The 25,790-nt window shown below is 40.6% G+C and overlaps 1 protein-coding gene across 8 annotated transcripts in view; it reads left to right on the forward strand.

Annotated features, from left to right (window-relative positions):
* WDR17 (WD repeat domain 17) overlaps window positions 1-25,790 on the forward strand; it is a 121,567-nt gene that overhangs the window by 29,466 nt on the left and 66,311 nt on the right. For 3 of the 8 annotated variants that reach the window (XM_075127811.1, XM_048847784.2, XM_048847785.2), the window contains one exon: window positions 23,452-23,580. The exons of 2 other annotated variants lie outside the window; for them this stretch is intronic. In XM_075127811.1, coding sequence (XP_074983912.1) covers window positions 23,458-23,580 — 123 coding nt within the window. In that variant the 5' untranslated portion in view covers window positions 23,452-23,457. Of the gene's footprint in view, window positions 1-3,967; window positions 4,161-23,451; window positions 23,581-25,790 lie in introns of those variants that run through there. 3 more of the 8 variants (XM_048847782.2, XM_048847783.2, XM_048847786.2) reach the window with 2 other exon arrangements.

The following is a 25,790-nucleotide window of genomic DNA, read 5'->3' on the forward strand; positions in this document are numbered from 1 at the left end:
GAGTTTCAACAGATTTTGGTTTCTGTGTTTCTTAGTAAGGGAACTTTTTGTGCAATCTGCATTGTTTCAAGCTTGTGACTAACCTGGAAACCAGTTCTGTTTTGGGGAAAGGGGGTGGGGGGTTGTCACGTTTTGTTTTCAAATATTTTTTTGAGACCAGAGAGGAGATCCAGTATTATTTTTCAACTAGAAGTCAGTCCTTACTCCTCTATCTAACAGATAAAAGGAAAGAAAATGATAAAAAGGTAACAGAATGATATAATAATCAGTTGTGGACTCCACACTTAGTGGTTGACTTATGAATCTTGTATATTCTTAGAAGCTAAAAAAGGGAATCTAAAAACTGTCTCTCATTTATGAGAGGAAAATGGCAGCTCTCCTTGTCAGATAAATGTTGCTAAACTTAAATGGTTGAAAAACTTTAATACAACTACATCAGATACATCTCTAGAACTGTCACTTCAGAACAGTCTCCAACTTTGCAGTCCCTTCAGCACACACGTCCACTAGATAGTCTAAATTGATCATCTTGAAAAATATACGGCATAGTTCAAATTGCATATAGAAAGACTATATTAAAAGAATGTTAAGGTTGCAAAATCCAGCATTCAAAAGTTAAGAAATTGTAGAATTAAGGTTGCCCATACAATTCTAATTCAGCCCTCATGTGTGCATTCAATATGACAGGCATTGTTCAATAATAAGGATCATGAAAGGCACAAAATTATTAACATCAGTTGGTATAAGACATGACACTTGGATTAATTCTGATTTGCAGCTCAGTGCACCTTTCTCCTAAACCATAAGGTGTTTTAAATAGTAGTAAAAGGATGGGGATTCATTATCTCTGCATCCTGTCCAAAGGTTCAGTTCTGGACCCAGGATCCCGAAATGGCATGTTGGGAAGCATGCTCAGTGACAATAGAACATTCAGGGATGTTAGAGGCAACCCTTCAGCAGGGTTAACTGAGCAAAAACAAACTGAAATGTTTAACAATTATAATTTAGCCAAATCTGAGTGGATTTCTATGGGAACAAGAAAAGGCATCTCCCTGATGATCCCCTGCCAAATGTATCTGTTAATTACCCATCTAATGGCTTTATACTGTTGCCCATCACTGTAGTATATGAGTGCCTTCCACATAAAATCAATAGCAGTAGTGAAGTGGACTTCCTGGAGTCTTTCTCGCTTCTACCTTTTTGAGTAATAATCTGCTTGGGGTAGGGTTTTTGTTTTGTTTTTGTTTTTGTTTTACATTGCAAGAGGATTATTGAATAAGATGGGTCTCACTGTTGTGACCTTGGCACTTTATTTATGTGGCTTGTTCTTCTGGAGTGAGTTGAAAATCTAGAGGATTCCGGAATCTTTGGGAGTGGACTAGCATTGGTTATTCGCTACCTTGCTGGGAAAGAGGGAGGACTCTGATCTTCATCTGCACAAGGGAGTGGTCAGACCAAGAGAGTGATGTATTGGTGACATCTCTAGTATCCACTCCTAAGCTGAAGATAGGGTCCAACGTATATCCAACTGCATATGTACGTGCACAGATGGCCAGAAAATCTCATGGTTTCTGTGTAGGCCATGAGATCAAGTACCATTGCCTCATTTACACGGTGAATGTGGAGGCTGAAGCCACCCATGACAAGGAATCTGGTCAAATCCAGTACTACGCTGGGCAGTAGCTCTGTCAATTCCTTCCAACAACTTGACAGGGTTTCGACTTGGAGGTCTGTACACCACTAGAAGGCCTATGTTTTTCTTGTCCTTTTCATCATGTATCTTATGGATACTGTGACTCAGGGACCTCCTCTTGCCAACTAGCAGAGGGCACAGAGGGTGCACAGGGTTTTACAGGGATCCCATGGGTCAGATATATGCATAATAATTCACTAAAATATGGTATGTGAAGCCTCTACCGAGAGCCAGTAACCCACTGGTCATCATAATCATTGTGAAATATGTACAGATAATATTTAAGGAGCTGTGTCTATACTAAAAATTATGCTCTTAAGTCAGGTAACCAGGAGATGACATGTCTTGGACAGGTTCCTTTCAGGTAGGGGCTAGCAGACACTTATCTCCATGTATGGTCATTGTGTAGTGTGTGCCTCACAATCTATGCCTGTTCACATACTGAGCCAGCTGCCAATTGCAAAATCTATAAGAAAGGAGTATACAGAAAAAAACAACCAGTATGTGGGGGAGTGCCCTGGTTATGAATGAGCACAATGGAGATGCAAACAGACAACCTGGATCTTTCATCAAGGAGGCAAGCTGAGAGTGTCTCATGAAAAGAAGATCACAGCCAAGTCTGGCTGAAAATGCTGAAAGGACTTTGGGTGAGCATTGCTTTTTAAGATGTGCAAGTGTCTAGTTAAATAAGTCTAGGTTCTAGAATGCATCTTATGGTTTCATTTTATGTGTAACCATTTGTTTCCAATACTTTTACTTCCTGTCACTTGAATCTCTGTACTTTAAGAAACTTTGACTTGTTTGTACTGTAAACATAACTAAATCAAGTGTGTCATGGGGAATTGTGAACTGAGGTGAAACTGGTAAGCCAGGGTGTGTGACTTCTTTAAAAGTTCCCCAGGTACATTCTCGGGTCTGTCTTGGCTTGATATATATATATAGAGAGAGTATCCTGTGGGGACCGTCTGTACTAGGGTAAGGTTCGAGATTGGCATTAAACTATGTACCAGTGATGCAAGCAAGCGCTGGTGTTTCATCCAAGAGATTATGAATGATGCTGGTTTTGTTGATGGCCAACTGTGCATTCAGCAGCAGGATTTTCAGATTGTTGTTTTTGTTTTCCTCCTCTCTTTAATGATTTTATTGATTGAACAGTTGGCTTCAGGTGTCCAGCTTTTGGATTTATACCAATGTGGTGGTTTGGAGGAAAGTTTCCTTAACCCAGTGTTATTTGGGAGTGTGCAGGATAATTGGGTCCCACATCTTTGAAGATGCCGATATTCCAGTTTTCCAGATTTTTAGGGTCTGACAGTATTGTTCTGTGCTTTGCTGTAGTCCCTAGAAAAATTTTCATGATAGTCCCTAAATAAGTGCAGCTGACAGAGGGTGGTGTTGAAGTAATGGATTGTGGTGTAGATGGAAGGGGGCATTTCTTCCTTCCTCCTTCTCCCTCTTTGTTAACAGCACTTCATATTCCTGTGATGTGCTGGGGAGAATATGGAACTGAGTGTTGCACCTCATGGCCCAGTAGATAAATCAAAGGAGTGGGTAGCACATAGGTGGAACTATCTCTTTAAATCTGCTTGATACCAAGGGGGAGGAGAGCGAGAGGGAGAAAACAAACACTGCACTTACATGTAAAGTTATGATGATGACTGTACTTAGAGCTCCTCATCAGCGCGGATGGCTGTGGCAGAGCCCTAGAGATCTCTGTGGCAAACAATGGATATTTTAGAGCTCTTCAAAAACAGATTTCTTTTTCTGCTAGAAGTTGCTAGGCAACCTATATGTCGGAGTTGCGACCATTTCTATGTAGTATTATTTGTACCACTGTAAACCACTCTCAACACAACCAAAGCACAGATATTGAAATTGATATTGCCTAATTTATCTAGCCCCATAAAGCTAAAGTTACTTTACATTTTAACACTTCGGTTTTGTGTTCTGGAAACTACCTCTTACAGACCAATTTTATAGTCTAAAACTGAAAACAGAAAATATGTTTTGGAAAATAAATAAGAACCACTTAACAGTCTAGCTCGGTTGTTTTTCACAGCTCATCAGTGTTTTATAACCCAGCTTGAAACATTAATCAGCTTTTATCTTAAAATACTGAAATATATGATATAGTAATGATTTTGTTTATTTGTTGTTTTCAATTTTCACATTTAGAATTTCTTAAATGGATCGTATTTGTATTCTCATTAAAAGTCTTTCACATGTTCATGAATTTACAGCTTATTATTGTAAGGGAATCATTTCACTAAGCTCAGAACTGATCTCTGTGTAGCTTGGTTTAGTTTGGGTAAATTTTAGCACAGAACCCACGTTGTCCTTACATGTGTTCAGACGCTGAGATATAGTCTTATGATTGTTTTAAATTTCAAACATATTTTGTATCATGGCTTGGATGACTTATATTTCTCACTGGTTTGATGAAGATGATTGGTATGAAGGACACCAAAGAGTAAGAATTCTTCGTTAAAATTACCATTTTCTATTTTACTGTCTTACATTTTTCTTCATTGCACTGCTGTTTCTCTGTGTTACATATACCATTAGCATTATTTGTACTGCAGTACTGAGAATGGATCATTAATATTTATTTATATGGTCTTAACCCTGGCATAAGTATATAATGTCATATTTTGAAGATTTCAGTATAATGTAATATGAATAAAATTTTTCAGTCTTGGAACTTTAGTTGGCAGATAGCTGCATTTTTATTTTTTGGTTGCATACTTTAATATGTAGTAAATGTTGAAAGAGTAAATTAAATGTTCCATTTTAGTCTATTAGAAGGAATGAATGTAATACTTAGGGTTCTAATTAACTAACTACAGCAGAGAACAGAAGAGTGGGGGAAAATCTGAATAAGACAATATTTAAGAAATAGAGCATAGAACTTTACCTAGGGTCATCTCCATGTTGTACTCTGGACATTTGTATAGGATTTTATGGAGTGAGTGACATTATTTCAAAATAAGAAGAGTGGTTGCTATGGCAACCTTTGCAAGATGTCCTGGAAAAAATGTTTAAATGTGTTTTGATAACCATATGCTTCGGGCAAGCTTGGTCTATTTCTGTTTTTCATAGGTTTAAGATAGGAAAATAATGAAAGGCACATACCTTTCTGTATGTTATGGCCTCTTTTAATGTAATTGCTTGGTGTCTTTTAATGGTATATTTCTCAGTCATTACATCATGTTGCAGCAGGAGTTGCTGGCTTCTCTGTTTTTCAGTAGATCCTTATTAGTCAACTATATGTGTGATTTGTTAAGTGCGAATTATGTGCTTGCTGCTGCAATATAGAGCTAGAAGATTTTAATGTTTTCTCATTCTCATCTATTGTATCATTTTCGTCACATAGTTGCTTTTGATACAGCCTCATTCTCAAGCAGCCACTCATGAGGTAAGCAGTTGTGAGATTAGTGGTAGCCATATCTCAGACCAGTAATGCTCTAACGGCAAGCAGACAGCAGGAAGGAGGCTATGCTACGGTGTGGCTGGTAACTGTCTCCTGGGAGACTAAAACAGATTCCCTACATCAGGGTTCTCAAATATTTTCATAGTAAGGGACACATCTTGATAATCTTGTGGACTACCTACCTCTCTTTTTTATCATCTACTGTGACTGTGCTGGCCATAGCAATTGTTAGCATGGCAATAGAAAGTATTTAATATATTTAGCTATCTCTTTAATTGCATTTAACATCTGAAAACTATTAATCCTAGTATCATGTGACCAGCCAGCTCTAAAAAGGTGTTAGTTTGAAACCTGTGCAATGTGTTGACTCAAGTTGACATAACTACTTGTATGATTCAACACATCTGGCTGTGTGCTGTTAGGAATATTAGCGTATATAATGACTGCTCAGAAGCACTGGTATTAACATTTGGCTTTTCATTTTATTGTAGTTCTAGAAGAAAGAATTTGAAGAAGGAAAAGAATAAAATTTTGTGCTCTAGGGATGAGAAGATATAATAATTATAGATAGCACTGTTAGAGTTGCCTACAGGGCCGGCCCACAACATTTTGGCACCTGAGGCGGGGAGCTCAAATGACGCTCCTATGCCCCCTCGCTTGGGCCAAAACTTTGAAAGGTCTCAATTCTGCCTTCTTCCTGTTCTACTCCTCTCATGGTACTGCTCTGCTACCTACCCCAATAAAGGAAAACTAACAACTTAAAATGCCTTGTTCAACATTTTTAAGTAACACTTACATTTGCTGTTCAGGCGTTTGAAAGTTAACTTTCCTTGTCTGCATAATGACAGGTTTCAGAGGAACAGCCGTGTTAGTCTGTATTCGCAAAAAGAAAAGGAGTACTTGTGGCACCTTAGAGACTAACCAATTTATTTGAGCATGAGCTTTCGTGAGCTACAGCTCACTTCATCAGATGCATACCGTGGAAACTGCAGCAGACTTTATATATACACAGAGAATATGAAACAATACCTCCTCCCACCCCACTGTCCTGCTGGTAATAGCTTATCTAAAGTGATCAACAGGTGGGCCATTTCCAGCACAAATCCAGGTTTTCTCACCCTCCACCCCCCCACACAAATTCACTCTCCTGCTGGTGCTAGCCCATCCAAAGTGACAACTCTTTACATAATCAAGTCGGGCTATTTCCTGCATAAATCCAGGTTTTCTCACATCCCCCCCACCCCCATACACACACAAACTCACTCTCCTGCTGGTAATAGCTCATCCAAACTGACTACTCTCCAAGTTTAAATCCAAGTTAAACCAGAACATCTGGGGGGGGTAGGAAAAAACAAGAGGAAACAGGCTACCTTGCATAATGACTTAGCCACTCCCAGTCTCTATTTAAGCCTAAATTAATAGTATCCAATTTGCAAATGAATTCCAATTCAGCAGTTTCTCGCTGGAGTCTGGATTTGAAGTTTTTTTGTTTTAAGATAGCGACCTTCATGTCTGTGATTGCGTGACCAGAGAGATTGAAGTGTTCTCCGACTGGTTTATGAATGTTATAATTCTTGACATCTGATTTGTGTCCATTTATTCTTTTACGTAGAGACTGTCCAGTTTGACCAATGTACATGGCAGAGGGGCATTGCTGGCACATGATGGCATATATCACATTGGTGGATGTGCAGGTGAACGAGCCTCTGATAGTGTGGCTGATGTTATTAGGCCCTGTGATGGTGTCCCCTGAATAGATATGTGGGCACAGTTGGCAACGGGCTTTGTTGCAAGGATAAGTTCCTGGGTTAGTGGTTCTGTTGTGTGGTATGTGGTTGTTGGTGAGTATTTGCTTCAGGTTGCGGGGCTGTCTGTAGGCAAGGACTGGCCTGTCTCCCAAGACTTGTGAGAGTGTTGGGTCATCCTTTAGGATAGGTTGTAGATCCTTAATAATGCGTTGGAGGGGTTTTAGTTGGGGGCTGAAGGTGACCGCTAGTGGCGTTCTGTTATTTTCTTTGTTAGGCCTGTCCTGTAGTAGGTAACTTCTGGGAACTCTTCTGGCTCTATCGATCTGTTTCTTTACTTCTGCAGGTGGGTATTGTAGTTGTAAGAAAGCTTGACAGAGATCTTGTAGGTGTTTGTCTCTGTCTGAGGGGTTGGAGCAAATGCGGTTGTATCGCAGAGCTTGGCTGTAGACGATGGATCATGTGGTGTGGTCAGGGTGAAAGCTGGAGGCATGCAGGTACCCCCAGATGTTCTGGTTTAACTTGGATTTAAACTTGGAGAGTAGTCAGTTTGGATGAGCTATTACCAGCAGGAGAGTGAGTTTGTGTGTGTATGGGGGTGGGGGGGATGTGAGAAAACCTGGATTTATGCAGGAAATAGCCCGACTTGATTATGTAAAGAGTTGTCACTTTGGATGGGCTAGCACCAGCAGGAGAGTGAATTTGTGTGGGGGGGTGGAGGGTGAGAAAACCTGGATTTGTGCTGGAAATGGCCCACCTGTTGATCACTTTAGATAAGCTATTACCAGCAGGACAGTGGGGTGGGAGGAGGTATTGTTTCATATTCTCTGTGTATATATAAAGTCTGCTGCAGTTTCCACGGTATGCATCTGATGAAGTGAGCTGTAGCTCACGAAAGCTCATGCTCAAATAAATTGGTTAGTCTCTAAGGTGCCACAAGTACTCCTTTTCTTGTCTGCATAGTAAACACTGGCATTTTTATCTGTTTGAATAATCAAAGTGGTTCTTTCCGTGCCTTGTTGATTGCAAAGATTTGAACTGCTTCCTGAAGGTCCACAGTCTGGGCCAGCTCATGCTCTATTGAGATGGTTGCAAGGCCGACCAGCCTTTCCTGTGTCATTGTGGAGCACAGATTTATTAACTTCAGCTTGGAGAAGCTGCGTTCTCCACTGGCAACTGTTACAGGAAGTGTTAGAAGTATGCGCAAAGCAACAAAAGCATTTGGAATGAGGGTGGTCATCTTATTTATGCACATATATTCCAGAACAGTCTTTGGAGTTGATCCTGTGGAAATGTATCTTGAAAGGGCTTTCAGTTCATCGCCTAATCACTCGCATCAATATCGCGCATCTCATCGTGTGTCAACACTGTCTCTAGTGCCCTGCGTTGCTGGTGTAGGTCTTCTTCAGGTATAGTGAGGAGTTTTGGAATATCATACAACATCCCAAATATACTGCTGTGTTCCCTGAGCTGCATGAAACTTTCTTCAAGTGACTGCATTGCACAATCTAGCACCTGGTTAAAGAATTCAACTTTGAATTGTTGTTTGTGGTCTCTTATGGGATTATCCCATGCCTCATGATCAAAATGTCTTCTTTGGTGACTCTTGTATTCTTGAATGGGTGGGAAAATAGCTTCAGTGTAAGGTTCCTCTGCAAACTTCTGTGCACTCTTCAGAACATTTTGAACTCCCTCATCTGATCAGTAAGACTGTAGGTATGACTTTGCTTTGTCCAGTTGTTCCATTGCTCCAGATATATCAAGGTCAACACCTTGTAGTTGAGTAACACTTACATTTGCTGTTCAGGCGTTTGAAAGTTAACTTTCCTTGTCTGCATAGTAAACACTGGCATTTTTATCTGTTTGAATAATCAAAGTGGTTCTTTCCGTGCCTTGTTGATTGCAAAGATTTGAACTGCTTCCTGAAGGTCCACAGTCTGGGCCAGCTCATGCTCTATTGAGATGGTTGCAAGGCCGATAAATAAATTACAACATTTATTTCAAACAGTATGTCATGCCACCACACTAAGCCACACAGAAATTTAAAGTTATGTATGTTTCTGGTAATTCCATTTCCCTCTGCCACTGTTCTCCCATGAACAGTTCCTGTCATAGCATTATCCTCCATAATGGCAACTATGGCATCATCTATCTTCCCAATTTGGTGTTTGATAGGCTTTATCGCCTCCACTCAACTTTCCCATCGTGTGGCAGTCAGTGGTTTCAGTGTCAGAGAGAATGTTCTCAGATGTTGCTTCAAAATTTGCAATCGGAGAGTTGATGAAGAGAAAAATACATAGATGCTTTGAATTACGTTTTAAAAATACAGCAGCCTCACTAGAAGCTGATGCTGCATCACTGACTACCAAGTTCAATGAATGAGAAGTGCATGGGACAAAAAAAGCTTGAGGATTTAACTCTCTGATCTGGTCTGCACTCCTCTGTTCTTTCCTCTCATGTTGGCACCATTATCGTAGCCCTGACCTCTCATGTCAGCTATCGCAATGCCTGTATCTTCCAGCATTTTAAGAAGCACATTTGTCATACCAGCTCCTGTAGTATCATCAATGTCAATAAATTCTAGAAAGTGCTCTTTAACAGTCACCATTGCAGGGACATTTTCACTAGGTTCTGTTGTTGTTTCAAAACACGCCATTAAAGTCATTTGTTCCATATGGCTGATGTCAGTTGTGCAGTCCAGAATAACAGAGTAATATCTTGCTGACTTCAGATCTGCCACAATCTTGTGTTTGACTTTTGTTGCCAGTAACTGTATGATCTCATTTTGAATTGTTTTTCCAAGGTAGTGGTGTTTGTACATTTCTTGGGTGGTGACTCTTCTGAGATGCTCCTGGAGTACATCATCAAACTCAGCCATCAGCTCCACAGTTTCAAGGAGGTTTCCATTGTTTGGCACATACAGCTGATCTGAAGTGCCACACAGTGCTAGGTTTTGGGTAGCAAGCATTCTCACAATGGCAATGAGCCTTTTCTGAACATTTTGCCAGTAAAGAGACTCTGATGCAATCTTCTCTTGATGCTGATCATCTGTGGTGGCCTTTAACCTTAGTCTCATCTCAAGCTCTTTCCACCTATGGAATGCTCTCTTAGTGATTTGCTGAGGAAAAACAAGAGGAAAGTGTGTGTGTGTGTGTGTGTGAGAGAGAGAGAGAGTGAGAGAGCTCCTTGTGCTGTCTTCCTCCTTCTCAGTAGAGCCAGGCATAATCACTTGAAAGTGAGTGCTATGGAAGTTTTGTGTTTTATTTTCTGTGAGGTTTACATTATGAAGCAATTGTTTTATTTTCTGTTGAACACACTAGATAGGTCCTCTTTACCCTACTTTAAAAAATGGTTCCTTAATGCTTTGCCTCTGTTTCAAACTGAATGTTATGGAAATTTTTGAAACACCATAGCTTCAAAACTCTCTTTTCAGGGAAGTTTGGGGTCAAAAATTAAAACAAACTCTAATATTATATGAAATGTGCCATGTTGAATGTCAGGAGGAAGTATTTACAATCAGTCTGATAATGAAAAGATCGACTCAACTGCATCTCTGTAAGTATTTTAAATAATCTCCATGCTTTGCAATTACATTTAGAATCTCACAAGTTCCCTTTAGTATTCAGAAACCCATAGCAAATTAATGAATTTTGTGACTGTAGTGAGTGAACAAGTACAGTTGGTGGGGGATGAAGGCAAAGGTGACGTAATAAAGTGTACATTGTTCATTTTTTTGACAAATGTATTTTAGTTTTAATTTATAATACTTCATAGTATACATTATTTTACAAAATGTACTACTGTAAATGTGAAGACTTAATGAGATCTCACTACAGCACTTTACTCTTAAGCTCTGTGCTGAGAATTTAGTAGACTGGATATATTTTAATATGAAAAAAAAAAAAACGAGGAGTCCTTGTGGCACCTTAGAGACTAACAAATTAATTTGGGCATAAGCTTTCGTGGGCTAGAACCCATTTCATCAGATGTATGAAATAAAAGATACAGGAGCAGGTATAAATACATGAAAGGATGTGGGTTGCTTTACCAAGTGTTAGGTCAGTCTAATGAGATAAATCAATTAACAGCAGGATACCAAGGGAGGAGAAATAACTTTTGAAGTGGTACAAGAGTGGCCCATTATAGACAGTTGACAAGAAGGTGTGAGTAACACTGGGGAGAAATTAGTACTGGGGAAATTAAGTTTAGGTTTTGTAATGACCCAACCACTCCCAGTCTTTATTCAGGCCTAATCTGATGGTATCTAGTTTGCAAATTAATTCCAGTTCTGCAGCTTCACGTTGGAGTCTGGTTTTGAATTTTGTTGTTGAGGAATTGCCACTTTGAGGTCTGTTATTGAGTGACCAGAGAAATTGAAGTGTTCTCCTACTGGTTTTTGAATGTTATGATTCCTGATGTCAGATTTGTGTCCATTTATTCTTTTGCGTAGAGACTGTCTGGTTTGGCCAATGTATATGGCAGGGAGGCATTGCTGGCGTATGATGGCATATATCACATTGGTAGATGTGCAGGTGAATGAGCCCTGAATGGTGTGATTGATGTGGTTAGGTCCTGTGATGGTGTCCCTTGAATAGACGTGTCGACAGTGTTGGCACCAGGGTTTGTAGCAGGTGGTTGGTGTTTTTGTTGTGTGGTGTGTAGTTGCTGGTGAGTATTTGCTTCAAGTTGGGGGGCTGTCTGTAAGCGAGGACTGGCCTGTCTCCCAAGGTCTGTGAGAATTATGAAGTATATGGAATAGTGAAATGCAGCTCACAAAGATTCTGCTATATTAGTCAATATTTTACGTGTGCAGTTTTTAGTTTGCTAATGCAAACTTTAGTATAGAATTTAGAAAAGTATGCAAACTTCAACCTAAATGGACCATCCCTTTAGAATTAAAAATATTGACTTCCTTAGACAATTAATTGTTCTGTTCAACTCTAGAAGAAATTCAGAATGATCTGGACAAATAGGAGAAATGGTCTGAAGTAAATAGGATGAAATTCAATAAGGACAAATGCAAAGTACTCCACTTAGGAAGGAACAATCAGTTGCACACATACAAAATGGGAAATGACTGCTTAGGAAGGAGTACTGCGGAAAGAGATCTGGGGGTCATAGTGGATCACAAGCTAAATATGAGTGAACAGTGTAACACTGGTGCAAAAAAAGTAAACATCATTCTGGGATGTATTAGAAGGAGTGTTGTAAGGAAGACACGAGAAGTAATTCTTCCGCTCTGCTCCGTGCTGATTAGTCCTCAACTGGTGTATTGTGTCCAGTTCTGGGCACCACATTTCAGGAAGAATGTGGACAAATTGGAGCAAGCCCAGAGAAGAGCAACAAAAATGATTAAAGGTCTAGAAAACAGGTCCCAAGAGGGAAGATTGAAAAGATTGGGTTTGTTTAGTCTGGAGAAGAGAAAACTGAGGGGTGACATAACAGGTGTCAAGTACATACAAGGTTGTTACAAGGAGGAGGGAGATATGTTGTTCTCCTTAACCTGTGAGGACAAGAAGCAATGAGCTTAAATTGCAGCAAGGCCGGTTTAGGTTGGACATTAGGAAAAATGTTCTAGCTGTCAGGGTGATTAAACACTGGAATAAATTGTGTAAGAAGGTTATGGAATCTCCATCACTGGAGGTTTTTAACCGCAGTTTAGACAAACACCTGTCAGGAATGGTCTAGGTAATACTTAGTCCTGCCTTGAGTGCAGGGGTCTAGACTAGATGACGCCTTGAGGTCACTTCCAGTCCTATGATGCTATGATTTAAGACCGTGTTTCCCAAACTTGGCATGCTGCTTGTTCAGGGAAAGCCCCTGGTGGGTCAGGCCAATTTGTTTACCTGCCACGTCTGCAGTATGTCCCTCAGCCCGCACCGCTTCCCGTAGCCCCCATTGGCCGGGCACAGCAAACCGCAGCCACTGGGAGCCACGATTGGCCAAACCTGCTGACGTGGCAGGTAAACAAACCTTTCCCTCAACAAGTGGCATCCCAAGTTTGGGACAGACTGATTTAAGAGATTAAATTAATTTATTGGCTTTCAGATTATACTTGTCCTGAATATTTCAGTGTTGAGCCCCTGGTACCCTGCATTATCCCTTCTAGAACTGGTACATTTAACATCTGAAAATCAGTTGGGTCTTAATTTTTCTTTGCATCCTCCAGTTCCTTTGGAAGAGGGGTAGTGTACCAACTGCACCGTTATTCCTATGTGAGGCTTACTCCCACTGAGGATGGGGGAGAGTGGAAGTGTGTGGAAAGGCTGACTGGACGGTTACCCAGACACCAGGATGGATTAAAACCTTTTGTTTGGTGTTTGTACAGATGTACTAGCACAGTGGGGCTCCTAGGCACTGTGCTAATACAAATAATAATAAAATGATTTTTAAAAATCACTTATTAAATTTAGATTCAATTTAATAATAAACCTTTCTTAAAATTTAATTTGAAATTATGACAACTTACGTTAAGGCTTAAACTAACTATAATCTATTACAATAATTTAAATTAGATAAAAATAATATTAAGCAATACATGTTTGCTGCCAAGTTTCATTGTAAGTCAAACCACTGAAGTGGTGGAGGTCACAAGCTAAGCATCTGCAACTGGAGTTGGAGTGCTCAACCAGCTTTTGATGTCAGCAGTCCCTTCTGCAGGTGAAGAAAGAATATTTTCTTCATTTCAGTTTATTCAGCTAGTTCAGTGACTAGTTCATTCAAAGTTAAGAAACTGATTAGGAATTGAAAATTCAGGAAACATTGTTTTCCTCTCCCAATCTGTGAGTAAAAACTAGGTGTGTGAGGATGACATCTACTAGTTTTAAAATCCTGAAGGATAGTGTGACCTTAGAATATCAGGGTTGGAAGGGAGCTCAGGAGGTCATCTAGTCCAACCCCCTGCTCAAAGCAGGGCCAATCCCCAATTTTTGCCCCAGATCCCTAAATGGCCCCCTCAAGGATTGAACTCACAACCCTGGGTTTAGCAGGCCAATGCTCAAACCACTGAGCTATCCCTCCCCCGTAAACAGTCAGTTCAATTTTCTAACAACAGACAATACTTCCTTCGTAGAGATGGGTGAATTTTTTTAGCAAATAGTAAATTTGCTAGAAAATGCATTTTTCAGGGCACCAAATTTCACAAATTTTGGTCAAATTCCACTCATAGTTTCAGCTGAGGGGATAAAAAGTTTTTTTTTTCGGGGGGGGGGAGGTCAGAACAGTTACTCTCAGCCATTTTGAAACAAATTATTTTGACTTTTTTGTTTTGAATGTTTTGATTCAGCCCATTAACCCAAAAATCACTTATTGACTTAGCTCTATTTCTTTGTTTAATAAATCAGATAGGTTTAAATGCAAATCATGTTTTGATAAACTTTCTGATAATCATTTTTCCTACGTATCTAGCATGTTTAATGTACTTTTATTTAACTAATAAAAAAAAACTTTAAATTGTTTTTGAGCATTTTTAACTGAACACAAACTTCCATCAGAAAAGAGACTGACAGAATCAAAAATAACAAATTATCATCTAGTAAATAAGAAATGCATGAGTCATCATTTTCTAATATAAGAAAAGTGTAAAATTTCAGAATCTGAATAAATGTATTAATTAATGAATTAACCTCTGGCGTTGCTTAAATAAACTTGTATAGTTATAATGTATCCCCCTGATTAGACAGAAAGAAAAAGAAAGGCATAAAATTTAATGTAAAGTTTATATGGTAGTTACAAATCAACATGTTTTAATGGTTACCAACCAATGAGAATCAACCTTTCTTTAAGAAAATAACTGAAAAAATGCAAAACAAGATTAAAATCGATTATTTTAATTAACATTTCCTGCTTGTTGATTTTAATTATGATTTAAATCAGTCATCCTGTCAGAGACCCCTGGATTTCCCAGTAATTTTAGGACATCCATGTTGCTAAAGAGGCAGACCCCTGTACCTCTTCTATGTGTCAACAGACTCCTCCCTTGCAAGAGATGATGCACCTGAAACTGCGTGGTTCACAATGCATGTTTTACTCTCCCATTACTTTGTTCACAGAGGTGGGTATCAAGGCCCTCTGTCTTTAAGCAGATATCATCCTATATCTCTATCAGAAGTATGAACTAGATCTTTTAACTGTTATGTTGTCATTGACATGCTGCCAAAAATTAATATTTGTAGCACCAAGAGCCAACTGTTTGGATTCAGAAGTTTATTTTTGAGTATCTATATGTATGCCAAATGTAAATTATTAAAAGCAAACATTTCCTATATGGTCAACACAATAATTCTCGTTTAGTATTTTTAAGTTTCCCAACAGCTGGGAATAATTTGTTTGTGTAATTGGGAGTCAGTGACAAGGGAGTCAATAGAAGGGGAGATGCATTCTATATGGAGATTCAGAAAATGGGGCTTTGGATAATCAGTATCCCTTTGTATAAGTGTATCATAAAGATATAGTATATTCACATTCATGCACTCACACAATAATGTATATATCAGTATGAACAAGATATAGATTCCTCATGGGTCAAAATCACTGGTAGATTGAGGAAGTGCAACTGTATTAATTGTGCACTCTCTTGCTCTCTCTCTCTCTCGTGATATCTATCTATCTATCTATCTTTGCAAAAAAGTAGCCTTTTCAAGTCCAGTAAAGAGGCATGACTGGCACAGTACAGCATGCTTTATGTATTTGTGCGTGTGTGTGTGTGTCTGTGTCTGTGTCTGTCTCTCTCTCTAGATAGACACATACACACATGCACACACATATACACCCTGATAAATAAAGGATGTTGTACTGTGCCATTCATGCCTCTTCACTGGACTTAAAAGGCTACTGTTTTGCAAATAACGGTGTAGTACAATCTTGAAAAACAGCAAATAAATGAAATACACAGAGTACATGAAATAGAGGAAAAAGAGTTAGATTAAAATTAAAATGGCTACTGACACTGCCGTTTTGTGTGTGTGGTGCGACACAATGCTCAGGCTTTTCTTCTGCATCCTTTAGTAAGTCTGCATTATTCTTTGAACATCAGGGTTTAGTTCCTTTATCTGTTGAGTAAAGTGATTTCTTTCTACATCCATATCAAGAGATGGTGTATTTCGAGAGCCACAAGGTTTTGGAATGGACATGGAAATTCTTAAGTGGTTCACAAAAAATTATACCTATTCTAAGCTACAGATAATATAGGCATGTATCTATAAATAACTATATAGCTGTAGCCATTCATCCAATCCATTTTGTCATATGGGTTTATGTTATTTAATAATAGTATCTCTAAGTAAACAGACTTTCAGTTTAATGCTAGTTTCTATATTTAGTAACTAGGAAGGACTTATTATGTTTCAGCTCATGTCAATTAAAAAGAGAAAAGGCTTCGGCTTTTCTCTATCTCCTAGGAAACTGTAGACATTCTTTAATAATAGCTTCCTTAGTACTGTGTACATTTTACAGAATTTTTGAGAAAGCAAATTTTTTCTGCATAATTTACATGCTATATATAAATATAAAATAATCATTTATATTTTGAATAGAAATGATGAGTTTAACAGAGGATGACTGAAAAATCAACATTGCTAAAGATGTAACGTAACAGTTTGGATATATTTTTCTAATTTGCTGCCATTTTGTTCACACTGATGTTCTGATGAATGCTGCTTTCTGTCTCATTCTATGAGCATGTTTGACTGAAACCTGCAATGTCTGAGGAAATCTGCAGGATACTGGCTTGATGTGTGGTGTTGATAAGAGACATAATAATCCTTGTAAAATATGATTTAATTTCTTATTAGCTGTAATGGATTTCAGACCCAATACTTCCTTTATAATGAAATAAAACTGAAGTATTTTGCAAACAGACAGTGTCATCGAAACTCTTTATAAATAACAAAAAAACAACCAAAAAAAAAAAAGTCAGCAAGTTTACAAGAGATCCTAGAGAGTAAAGTTTTGAAGTACTTTATACATTATAGCTCAGAGTAAATACTAAAATATTCTGAAAACATGGATTTCAATGTAAATGCAAAACAAAAATAGTAAAAACAACTGTGTAATGATTTAATACAGGAATGATGCTGTTTAAGCGTGTGCGATTGTCTTAACAAAATTGTAATAAATCTTAAAATCAGATGTTTTCCTTTTAAATATGCTGTTAAGAGCATAATTTCATTTTGAGAACATATTTTAAGAAAATCACTGACTTAGCAAAGTCAAAAAATATAATATTTTCAGATGACCTGGCTCATCTTGTTGCTGAGTCACCTGTTGCTAAGTCTCTCTAAAATGTATATTTCTATCTTTTCGTAAAGTTACTGTTTGCCTTTTTATAAACATATTCAGAAAGAAGGAGAAAGTACAGCCAGATTCATATTGCAAATAGAAGCACAGTAGTTAATGTGATATATATTTTGTGATATGGACACACATAAATTGTGAACTAGACTGAAAATAAAACTCATTTCACAGCCATCAGATGGCAATGACTCTTGGTCACCATTAATCTGGCCTTCATGCTCGCCAGCAACCTAAAGGCTTTGCATCTGTTAATGATACATTCAGCTACCCAGACTACTTCTTTGTATCATTTAAAAATACAAAGTTCTATGTACAATACACCATGCAAGCACATTGAAGGAAAGAGTGGGGCTGTCTCTAATGCATAATTGCTGTTTTCTTGTGGTTGATGAGGGTAATCTTCAGCCCAGTGTGAGAACCCCTTCCTTTCCCTGCATGAGCTCTGGAATGGAGCTTTAAGCCTTGGAAGTCTCCCTGTCTTTAGGCCTTTAAATTTATATTTTCCTGCTGACTGAATTTCAGTGAGCCAGGGTATAATCCAGCTAAAGGGAAAGGGAACAAGAAATGTTGTTAAAATGAAACCTTTACTTAATACTTTACATTTCAAATGCTTTAACTGTTTTTCCATCTTTTCTGGATCTTAAATAAAAGGTTACAAGGATTTTTAATGGTGTGTTTGCCATAGTACTAAGCAGGCTGAGATATCTTTATATCAAACCCTGGACCTTGTTTAACACTGTTTAATGTTCGACAGTGACTAGGTTATTTAACTCCTTTGGCTCATTTATTCCATCTAACTTTATATAACAGGCCGCTAGCCCAAAGGGTTGCACCACCCCAGAGCACTCTACTCCTAGCAGCGGCAGCCAGTCCTCTTTGCTCCCAACCCCATGCAGCTGTAGCTACCAGGCCTCCCCTTTCCGTAATAATGATGTTGGCTCTGCAGACTTAAGCAGTTGACGTTGCATCAGCTGACACTTAGTTTGTATTTGAGAGGTTATCTTTGTGTAAGAGCTAGAGACTTTAACTTGTTTTTTAATGAAAGCTTAGGTCCTGCAGAAGCTGATGGCCCACACTTCAGGAAAGAGTCCTCCTTGCCCTCCGTGAGTGGATTTTGCAAGCCACAGGGTGAACCACTTCTTTAGGAATCTTTTCTCCGAGCTTTCCAGTCTGATTTCACACTTTCCCTGTTGTACTTGGTTGCATGTTAAAGTAATATTAGGACAGTCTTAATGTGGAAAATAAACAATAAACTCACTGTAATGTGTTACACCCTTATTTTGTATCAGTGCTATTTATTTCCTTTGCTTTGACTTTACCCTGTCAATGCTTAACTAATAGTAATTAGTACTCAATCTCCCCTTAAATACCTGAAGCCCCCACTACTGTAATCTCTCTAAGGGCTTGTCTACACTTGCAAGTTTTGTTGCCAAAAACTGGATTTTGGCGACAAAACAGCAATAGCGTACAATACTGCAAGGTCACTTTTTTTAAAAAAAAAACAAACCCTAGTTTTGGCAACAAAAAACTTCCACCCCTGCGAGAGACTTTTGTCTTTTTCCCTCCCTTTATTGTCGACAAACAGCAAGTATAGACACCGCAGGGTTTTTTTTCAATTTTATTGGCCTCCAGAAAGTATCCCCTAATTCCCATGCTGTCACTCTGGTCAGTGATTTGAACTCCACTGCCCTGCAGCCAACCCACCCCTCCCCCTTGCAAGCCCCAGGACTTTTAAATCTCATTTCCTTTTTGCTGGCTTCCCAGAGGAGCTTCCCAAGTGTCTTCCCAGGTCAGCATGGCTGACTATCGCACCAAACGCACTCCTGCTTGGACCACCGCTGAGTTGGATCTGATCAGTGTATGGGGAGAGGAGTCTGTTCAGTCGCAGCTGCGAGTGACCCATAGGAATCAGGACACATATGGGCAAATTTCCCAAGGCTTGTGCTAAAAGGGCTATGATCGGGACACGCAGCAGTGCAGAGCGAAGATAAAGGAACTGAGGCAGGCGTACCATAAGGCACGGGAGGCGAACCATCGCTCCAGTGGTGCATCTAAGACCTGCCGCTTCTATAAGGAGCTGAATGCTATCTTCAGTGGTGACCCCACTGCTGATTGCCGTGTGGATACTTCGCATGCAGCTGAAAGAGGGGGTAACCTGGAGGCTGAAATCGTGGATGAAGAAGTCAAGCTAGAAGAGGATGCGGTGCTCCCAGCGGGGTTGCCCAGTGGGGCAGACAGTTAGGAACTTTTCTCCACTCCGGAAGAGCTCAGTGGGGAACAGGAAGCAGATGAGTCTCCGGGTAAGTTGCTGTGGCTTGTGTTGGGAATCGAAAAGTGTGAGGCAGGTAGTGTTTTCTGTGAGCTGGACATTGCCTTGTGTAGCTAATCTGCATGGCCAACCAGGGTGTCAATGGACATCGAGACCTGCAGGGAATCCTCCAGAGAGAAGCTCTGGAAAGTTTCCAAGAGGTACTTGTTAATCCTCTGCCACAGATTCCAATGGATTGCAGCCTTGTTAGCTCCCCCATTGTAGGAAACTACTATGCCATTTAGCAATCACTGGAGCTGACTCACCATGATTGGAGTGCTCGCAGAGCTGTGTGTTTGCCTAGAGTCTCAGAGAGAAAGTGATTTCTACTAGCAAAATGCCCTTTTTACTAAAAACAAAAGGAGTACTTGTGGCACCTTAGAGACTAACAAATTTATATGCTCAAACACGGCTGCTACTCTGAAACCTGTCACTTTTTACTAAAACGTTTCATTCGTTTGCTGGAATGTAACAATCCCTCTTCTGTTCAGCACAGACCTTGAAGAACACATCACGCACCCCTGCGGACTGGCTGCGGCAGATCAGAAAAAAACCTAGGCACAGCAAAGAAGACGTGTTCCGCGAGGTTCTACAGCGTGATGAGAGTCAGACATGGGAACAGAGAGAGTGCTGGGAAACCGAAAGGCAGGACAGAAAAGAGAGTGCTGCTTTTGCTAGGCAAGAGACAGCGCGGACGATAAAAGTTATGGAGGATCGGACAGAGATGCTCAAGTCATTGATACAGCTGCAGACTGAGCAGATCCGAGTTAGAGCGCCACTGCAGGAGATTCACAATTCTTTGCCAACCCCACCCCCCTCTATGCCCACACATCCCTTTTCACTTCACAGCACTCCTGAGTTTCCCCCTCACTCCACCCCCTCTCACAGCTTGTACAATGATCGCTGGAGCGACACACAGTTGTGAGGTTTTACCCTTTTTAACAATAAATAAAGGCTAAGGTATTTAATGGTACAGAATTTTTATTCTGTGTGCAGCATGCGGCTATGACCATGGGAATATTATCCTCAGTAAGGTCTAGCCTGCCATTTAAACACCTCCAGCGAGCTTTCAAACGGCCAAAGGCACATTTGACTACCATGTGGCACCTGCTCAGCCTGTTGTTAAAACGCTTCTTGCTGCTCTCCAGGTGCCCTGTGTAAGGTTTCATGAGCCAGAGCTGTAAGGTGATCCACAAGCACCTGCAACACCATGGAGAAGTATCCCTTCCTATTGATGTATTCAGAGACAAGGTGGTCTGGTGCTAAAATTGGAATGTGTGTGCCATCTATCACCCTGCCAGTTAGGGAAACCCAACTCTGCAAAGCCATCCACTATTTCATGCATGTTTCCCAGAGTCACGGTCCTTTGCAGCAGGATGCGATTTGTTGCCCTGCACACTTGGAGTAATATAGCCCCAAAAGTGGACTTTCCTACTCAAATTGATTTGCAACTGCGTGGTAGCAGTCTGGATTCGCCAGATTCTACACACCGATTGCAACACGCTTCTCTACCGGAAGGGCAGCTCTCAATCTGGTGTCCTTGCACCGCAGGTCGGGGGACAGCTCAGCACATAGCTCCATGAAGGTTGCTTTATGCATCCTAAAGTTCTGTACCCACTGGTCGTCATCCCACACCTGCGTGACAATGCGATCCCACCAAACCAATATTTCCCTATCCCAAAAGTGACAGTCTACTGTATACAGCTGCTCTGTGAATACACAAAGCACTGATAAGTTGCTGCCATCCATATCACGCTCGGGTGCCTGTGATTCATCCTTTGCTAACTTTGTAACTCTGCGAGTAACTGTGCTGCCATGTGCAATGTCCTCACGACAGCTAACAGTGCATAGGAGAGAAGTGCAGGATCCATCCTCTCTCACTGCAGATTTTGGCGTGCACTACAAAAGAATGACCGTTGGAAAAATGGTGCGAAAGGAAGACAGAGACCTTTGGAGGGGTGGGACACAAAGCGGTGCAGGACGGTACATTTTGCACATCCCAGGATGCACCGCGCTCCGTTTCCGCATTCCCAGATGGTGACGGATGGTGTCGCCAGGCACTGTGGGATACATATCCACAGTCCATTCCTCTTGCTGTCGACAAAGGTGCCCAAAATGTGGACGTGATCTGTTGACAGAGGGAGCAAATGTAGACACACTTTGGCAACTTCGCTTTTGTCGATTTTTCCTTGGTGACATTAGTTTCATTGAAAAAACTTGCAAGTGTAGATAAGCCCTAAGTCACTTTGGAGTTTGGATCTGTCATCATGTGTGTTTACTATCCCTCCAGTTTTGGTATCCTCTGCAAATTTAATCCTGGTTGAAATTATGCCAGAGAAACACACAAAAAGAAAGGCATGAAGCAATGAAGTTGTGTGTTTTGGAATCCCTAAAGTGTCCTAGTCTGGATTAGTCCTACACTAGTAGGAATTTTCACTGCTTGGAAACTAGAGAGACAAGATGGGTGAAGTACTGTCTTTTATTGGACCAACTTCTGATGGTGAAAGAGACAAGTTTTTGAGCTACAAAGAGCTCTTCTTCAGGCAAGCTTGGAAAATGACAGATGCTTCATACTAAGACCGAAATGGAAGCACTTGGAAGTGCTCTGTGGATTAATGGTGGCTGTGAAACGCCACTGATCTAGAGTGCAAAGGATTTCTCTCTCTGTCTCGCCTCCCTCCCCTCCCCCATCACTTGGACCATTGATTAATTCATATTTTTACAAAACCTACTATTTCTCATTTAAAAAATTAAATGGGGGCACATGGTCAACTCATGAAAAGTGCCTGTGGATGGGAATTGCACAGCTAATGCACCATGTGTTGAGTTGAGAATATACTTCACTGTTCTTAAAGAACTGTCAAAATATTTTAATCTTCATATTAAATATAAGTTCTGTGTATTAATAGAAATGAAAATTGTTTGGGAATTTTTAAGGCACCACTACACTTCATTAGTAAACTGTATCTTCCAATGAGAGTGTGATTGAGATATCATACCCTCGTTTGTTTTACGCTGCAGTAATTAATTTGTGCGGAGGAATAGAGGTTAAGTGGTTTGTTTTTTGCAATTGCTCTCAGTATAGCAAAGATGATTTATGTGCAGATGTGTGCTGTCTTGGTACTATATGAAGGGTATGAATGGGCTGAGTCACTATCTCATCCCTGACAAAACTAGTAACTCAGACACAATAACAAAGCATAAATCTCATCTCAAACTTCTTTCCTGAACTTGGTTTTCCCTGTGCGACCTATTCTCTCCACAGAGCCATTCCCATAATGGTTCAGCAGTACTTCTGCAGCTTTATTCATGTGTCTAATACCTACTAACAAGGTGGGTCAACAGGAGAGTCTTGTTACAAAACGTAAGACTGTGTCCACAAAGATGTTTAATGATACGTTAACATATGTCAGTTGTCTTCCTATTTATTTTTCCTGATGCATTTTAAAATCTTTTATTGTAGATGTAGAATACTGAGAAGATATGAAAAATTACCTTTTCATGGCTCCAGAGGGAAAGAGTAGGAATTAAATAATTAGCCCGTAGTGGTTTAAAAATTCAAGAAGAAATATATGTTGCTTAATTTATTTTACATTGAGATGTTTGGCACACGATGTATTTTACCTGCACATTTTTGTGGGGAATTAGATTTAAGAATAGAAAATGTTGAATTTTACTACAGAAGATAAAAAGAAATACTGGGACAGATCCTCAGCTGTTCTAAATCAGCATAGCTCTATTGTCTTCAGTTGTCTCTTCCTGCATGTATGTTTGCCAATGACCTTAAACCCCTTTCCTTGCATAGTATGACTATCTGTGTGGTTTTATTCCTGGTATATTCATTGTATCTTAGAAAACATATGACCTTGATTTATAAAATTAAAGGATATATTTTTAAACATACTGTTGAACGAAAGTGCATTGTTAGCTCATTAAAAAAGTGTCCTGTCTCTCTTTCTCAGTTCCATAAATTTATTTTTTATAGGCAAAGATGTCACAGGTTAAGCAAGTGGGCCTTTTAGCTGCTGGATGTCAGCCTTGGAATAAAGATGTATGTGCTGCTAGTGGGGACAGATTTGCTTATTGTGCCACACTTGCTATTTATATTTACCAGGTAAGATTACTTTTTTCTCAGAAGACTACTTACTTTAGAACATTGTTCTTTGCTTTCTACTTCACGTTCATCCCTTTCAAAAAATGTTCTTGTAGTAGTTTTGAAGTGTGATTATAGTCAGAAAAGTGACTGTGTAGAACCGGCATCTTTTTACTCAACAGATCTACTTCAAAACACTTAAAAACAATATTGTTACACTTTGTTACTCAGGTCAGCACCGCAGAGCCAGTGTAGGTATGAGAGACGGAGCAAGGTTCCATGCTGGCTTGTGCATCACCATCAGAATTGTGTAGCACTGATAACTGGGTGACCAGACATCCCGGTATTATCAGGACAGTCCCGATTTTAACCCATTTGTCCCACTTTCTGACAGCACATCAGTCAGAACACCCTTTGTCCCGCTATCAGGGAGGACCGCTCACCATCACCGCCAAAGTCCCAGGGCTGGCATGGCGGCGCTTCCTGGGGAAGCTCCCGGCGACTCGCACGCCCTCCTGCCCACCAACAGGAGTCTGCAGAGCGGGCGGCTCCTGGGCACAGAGGCGGAGGGGGTCTCCGTGTGCTGCACCAGCTCCCTCCTGCCCAATCAGAGCTGCGGGGGCCGGGCTTGCAGGCGCAGGTGTAGTGTAGTAAAGTGCTCTCTGTAGTAATGTGCTACTTACGGTGTACTGAGCATGCTCAGTTCATCTGAGCATGTTCAGTACATCTGCTGAAGCCACTGCCCTTCACCCTGCCCTTATTAGCTGTAGGATTCTGCGGACTGCTTTTGACAGGGGTTAAAAAGTGGCAAAGAAGGCGAATCGGAGCAGGGGGGTGGCTAGGGTCTGAGCGGGGGGTGGAAATTTACTGGTCAGGGGGGTCAAGCAGCTGGAGGCAGCATTAGGAGAGGGGATAAAGGGCAAAATCAGGAATGAGGGGGGGAGGAGGAAGAGTTAAGCCCAGGAGTGAGGCTCTGGCAGAGGGTGTCAGAGGGCAAAACCCAGCACAGGCAGGGGCACAGGGGGTGGCAGTTACCCCAGTGGGACTGAGACACCAGTGCTTTGCAAAATAGTTTGTTCGGGGATGGGGGGCGAGAGGCTTTTTTATTTGAGCAAAGTGACTTTTTTGTATGGTCACATGAACTGAACATGCTCAGTAACATCTGCTGAAGCCACTGCCCTTCGCCCTGCCCTTATTAGCTGTAAAATTCTGCTGATTGCTATTTACAGGGGTTATAAAGGGGCAAAGGGGGAGAATCGAAGCAGGGGGATGGCCAGGGTCTGAGCAAGGGGAGGAAATTGACTGGTCAGAGGGGTTAAGCAGCTGGAGGCAGGATTAGGAGAGGGACTAAAGGGCAAAATCAGGGCTGGGGGTGGAGGAGCAGGAGATAAGCTCGGGGTGAGGTGCTGACAGAGGGCAAAACCTGGCACAGGCAGGGGCACAGTAGGTAACAGTTACCCCAGTGGGACTGAGACACCAGTGCTTTGCAAAAATGATGGGGGGCAAAGGGGCTTTTTTTATTTCCCCTCTCGACATTGGCTTCCCGGGGCTGGGTTCTTAAAGGCACAGACATCCCAATGCCTAGTCAATGCAACTCCTCTTTGTCTTATCTAACCTACTGAGGCTATGTCTACACAACAAAGTTCAAAGCGTTGCCGCGGGTGCCAGTGCTCCTGGTAATCCACCTCAATGAGGGGATTAGCTCTGAGCACTGGGAGCCGAGCCTATCCACACTAGCGCTTTAAATCGCTCGAACTTGCTGGGCTTGGGGGGGGGAGTGATTTTTCACCCCCTGAGGCAGCAAGTTAGAGTGCTTTACCTTGCCAGTGTAGCTAATCCCTGAGATTTAATTCAGTGAAACATTTTACATATATCCCCTCAGAAACAAAGAATCGCTTATCACTGTATGATTGCAGAGTCTCCTAGCAGTTTCCCAAGTTTTTATCTGCTGCTGGGATTCCCTGAATTCCCTGAATTTTTAAATTTAATTTTTTCTTCTCATTTTAGAGCTGACTGAATTTCTGGCCTAGTGTCAAAACTTTGTTCTAAGTCAATCCACCAATGGGGATTGCAGTTTTGCAACTGTTATTTTGCCTCTCAGTTTAGCCCTTAGTGTTTTTCCGCATGCCATTGTGCACAACTTGATTCTCAAATATTCAATAAAGGCAGTATACTATCTCCTATAATGTCTTTCTTCCTGGAAAAAAAAAATTTTTTGTAATTTTTGCAGA

Source organism: Caretta caretta, chromosome 4 (genome assembly GCF_965140235.1).
Source record: "Caretta caretta isolate rCarCar2 chromosome 4, rCarCar1.hap1, whole genome shotgun sequence".
Classification (NCBI taxonomy): Eukaryota; Metazoa; Chordata; order Testudines; family Cheloniidae; genus Caretta; species Caretta caretta.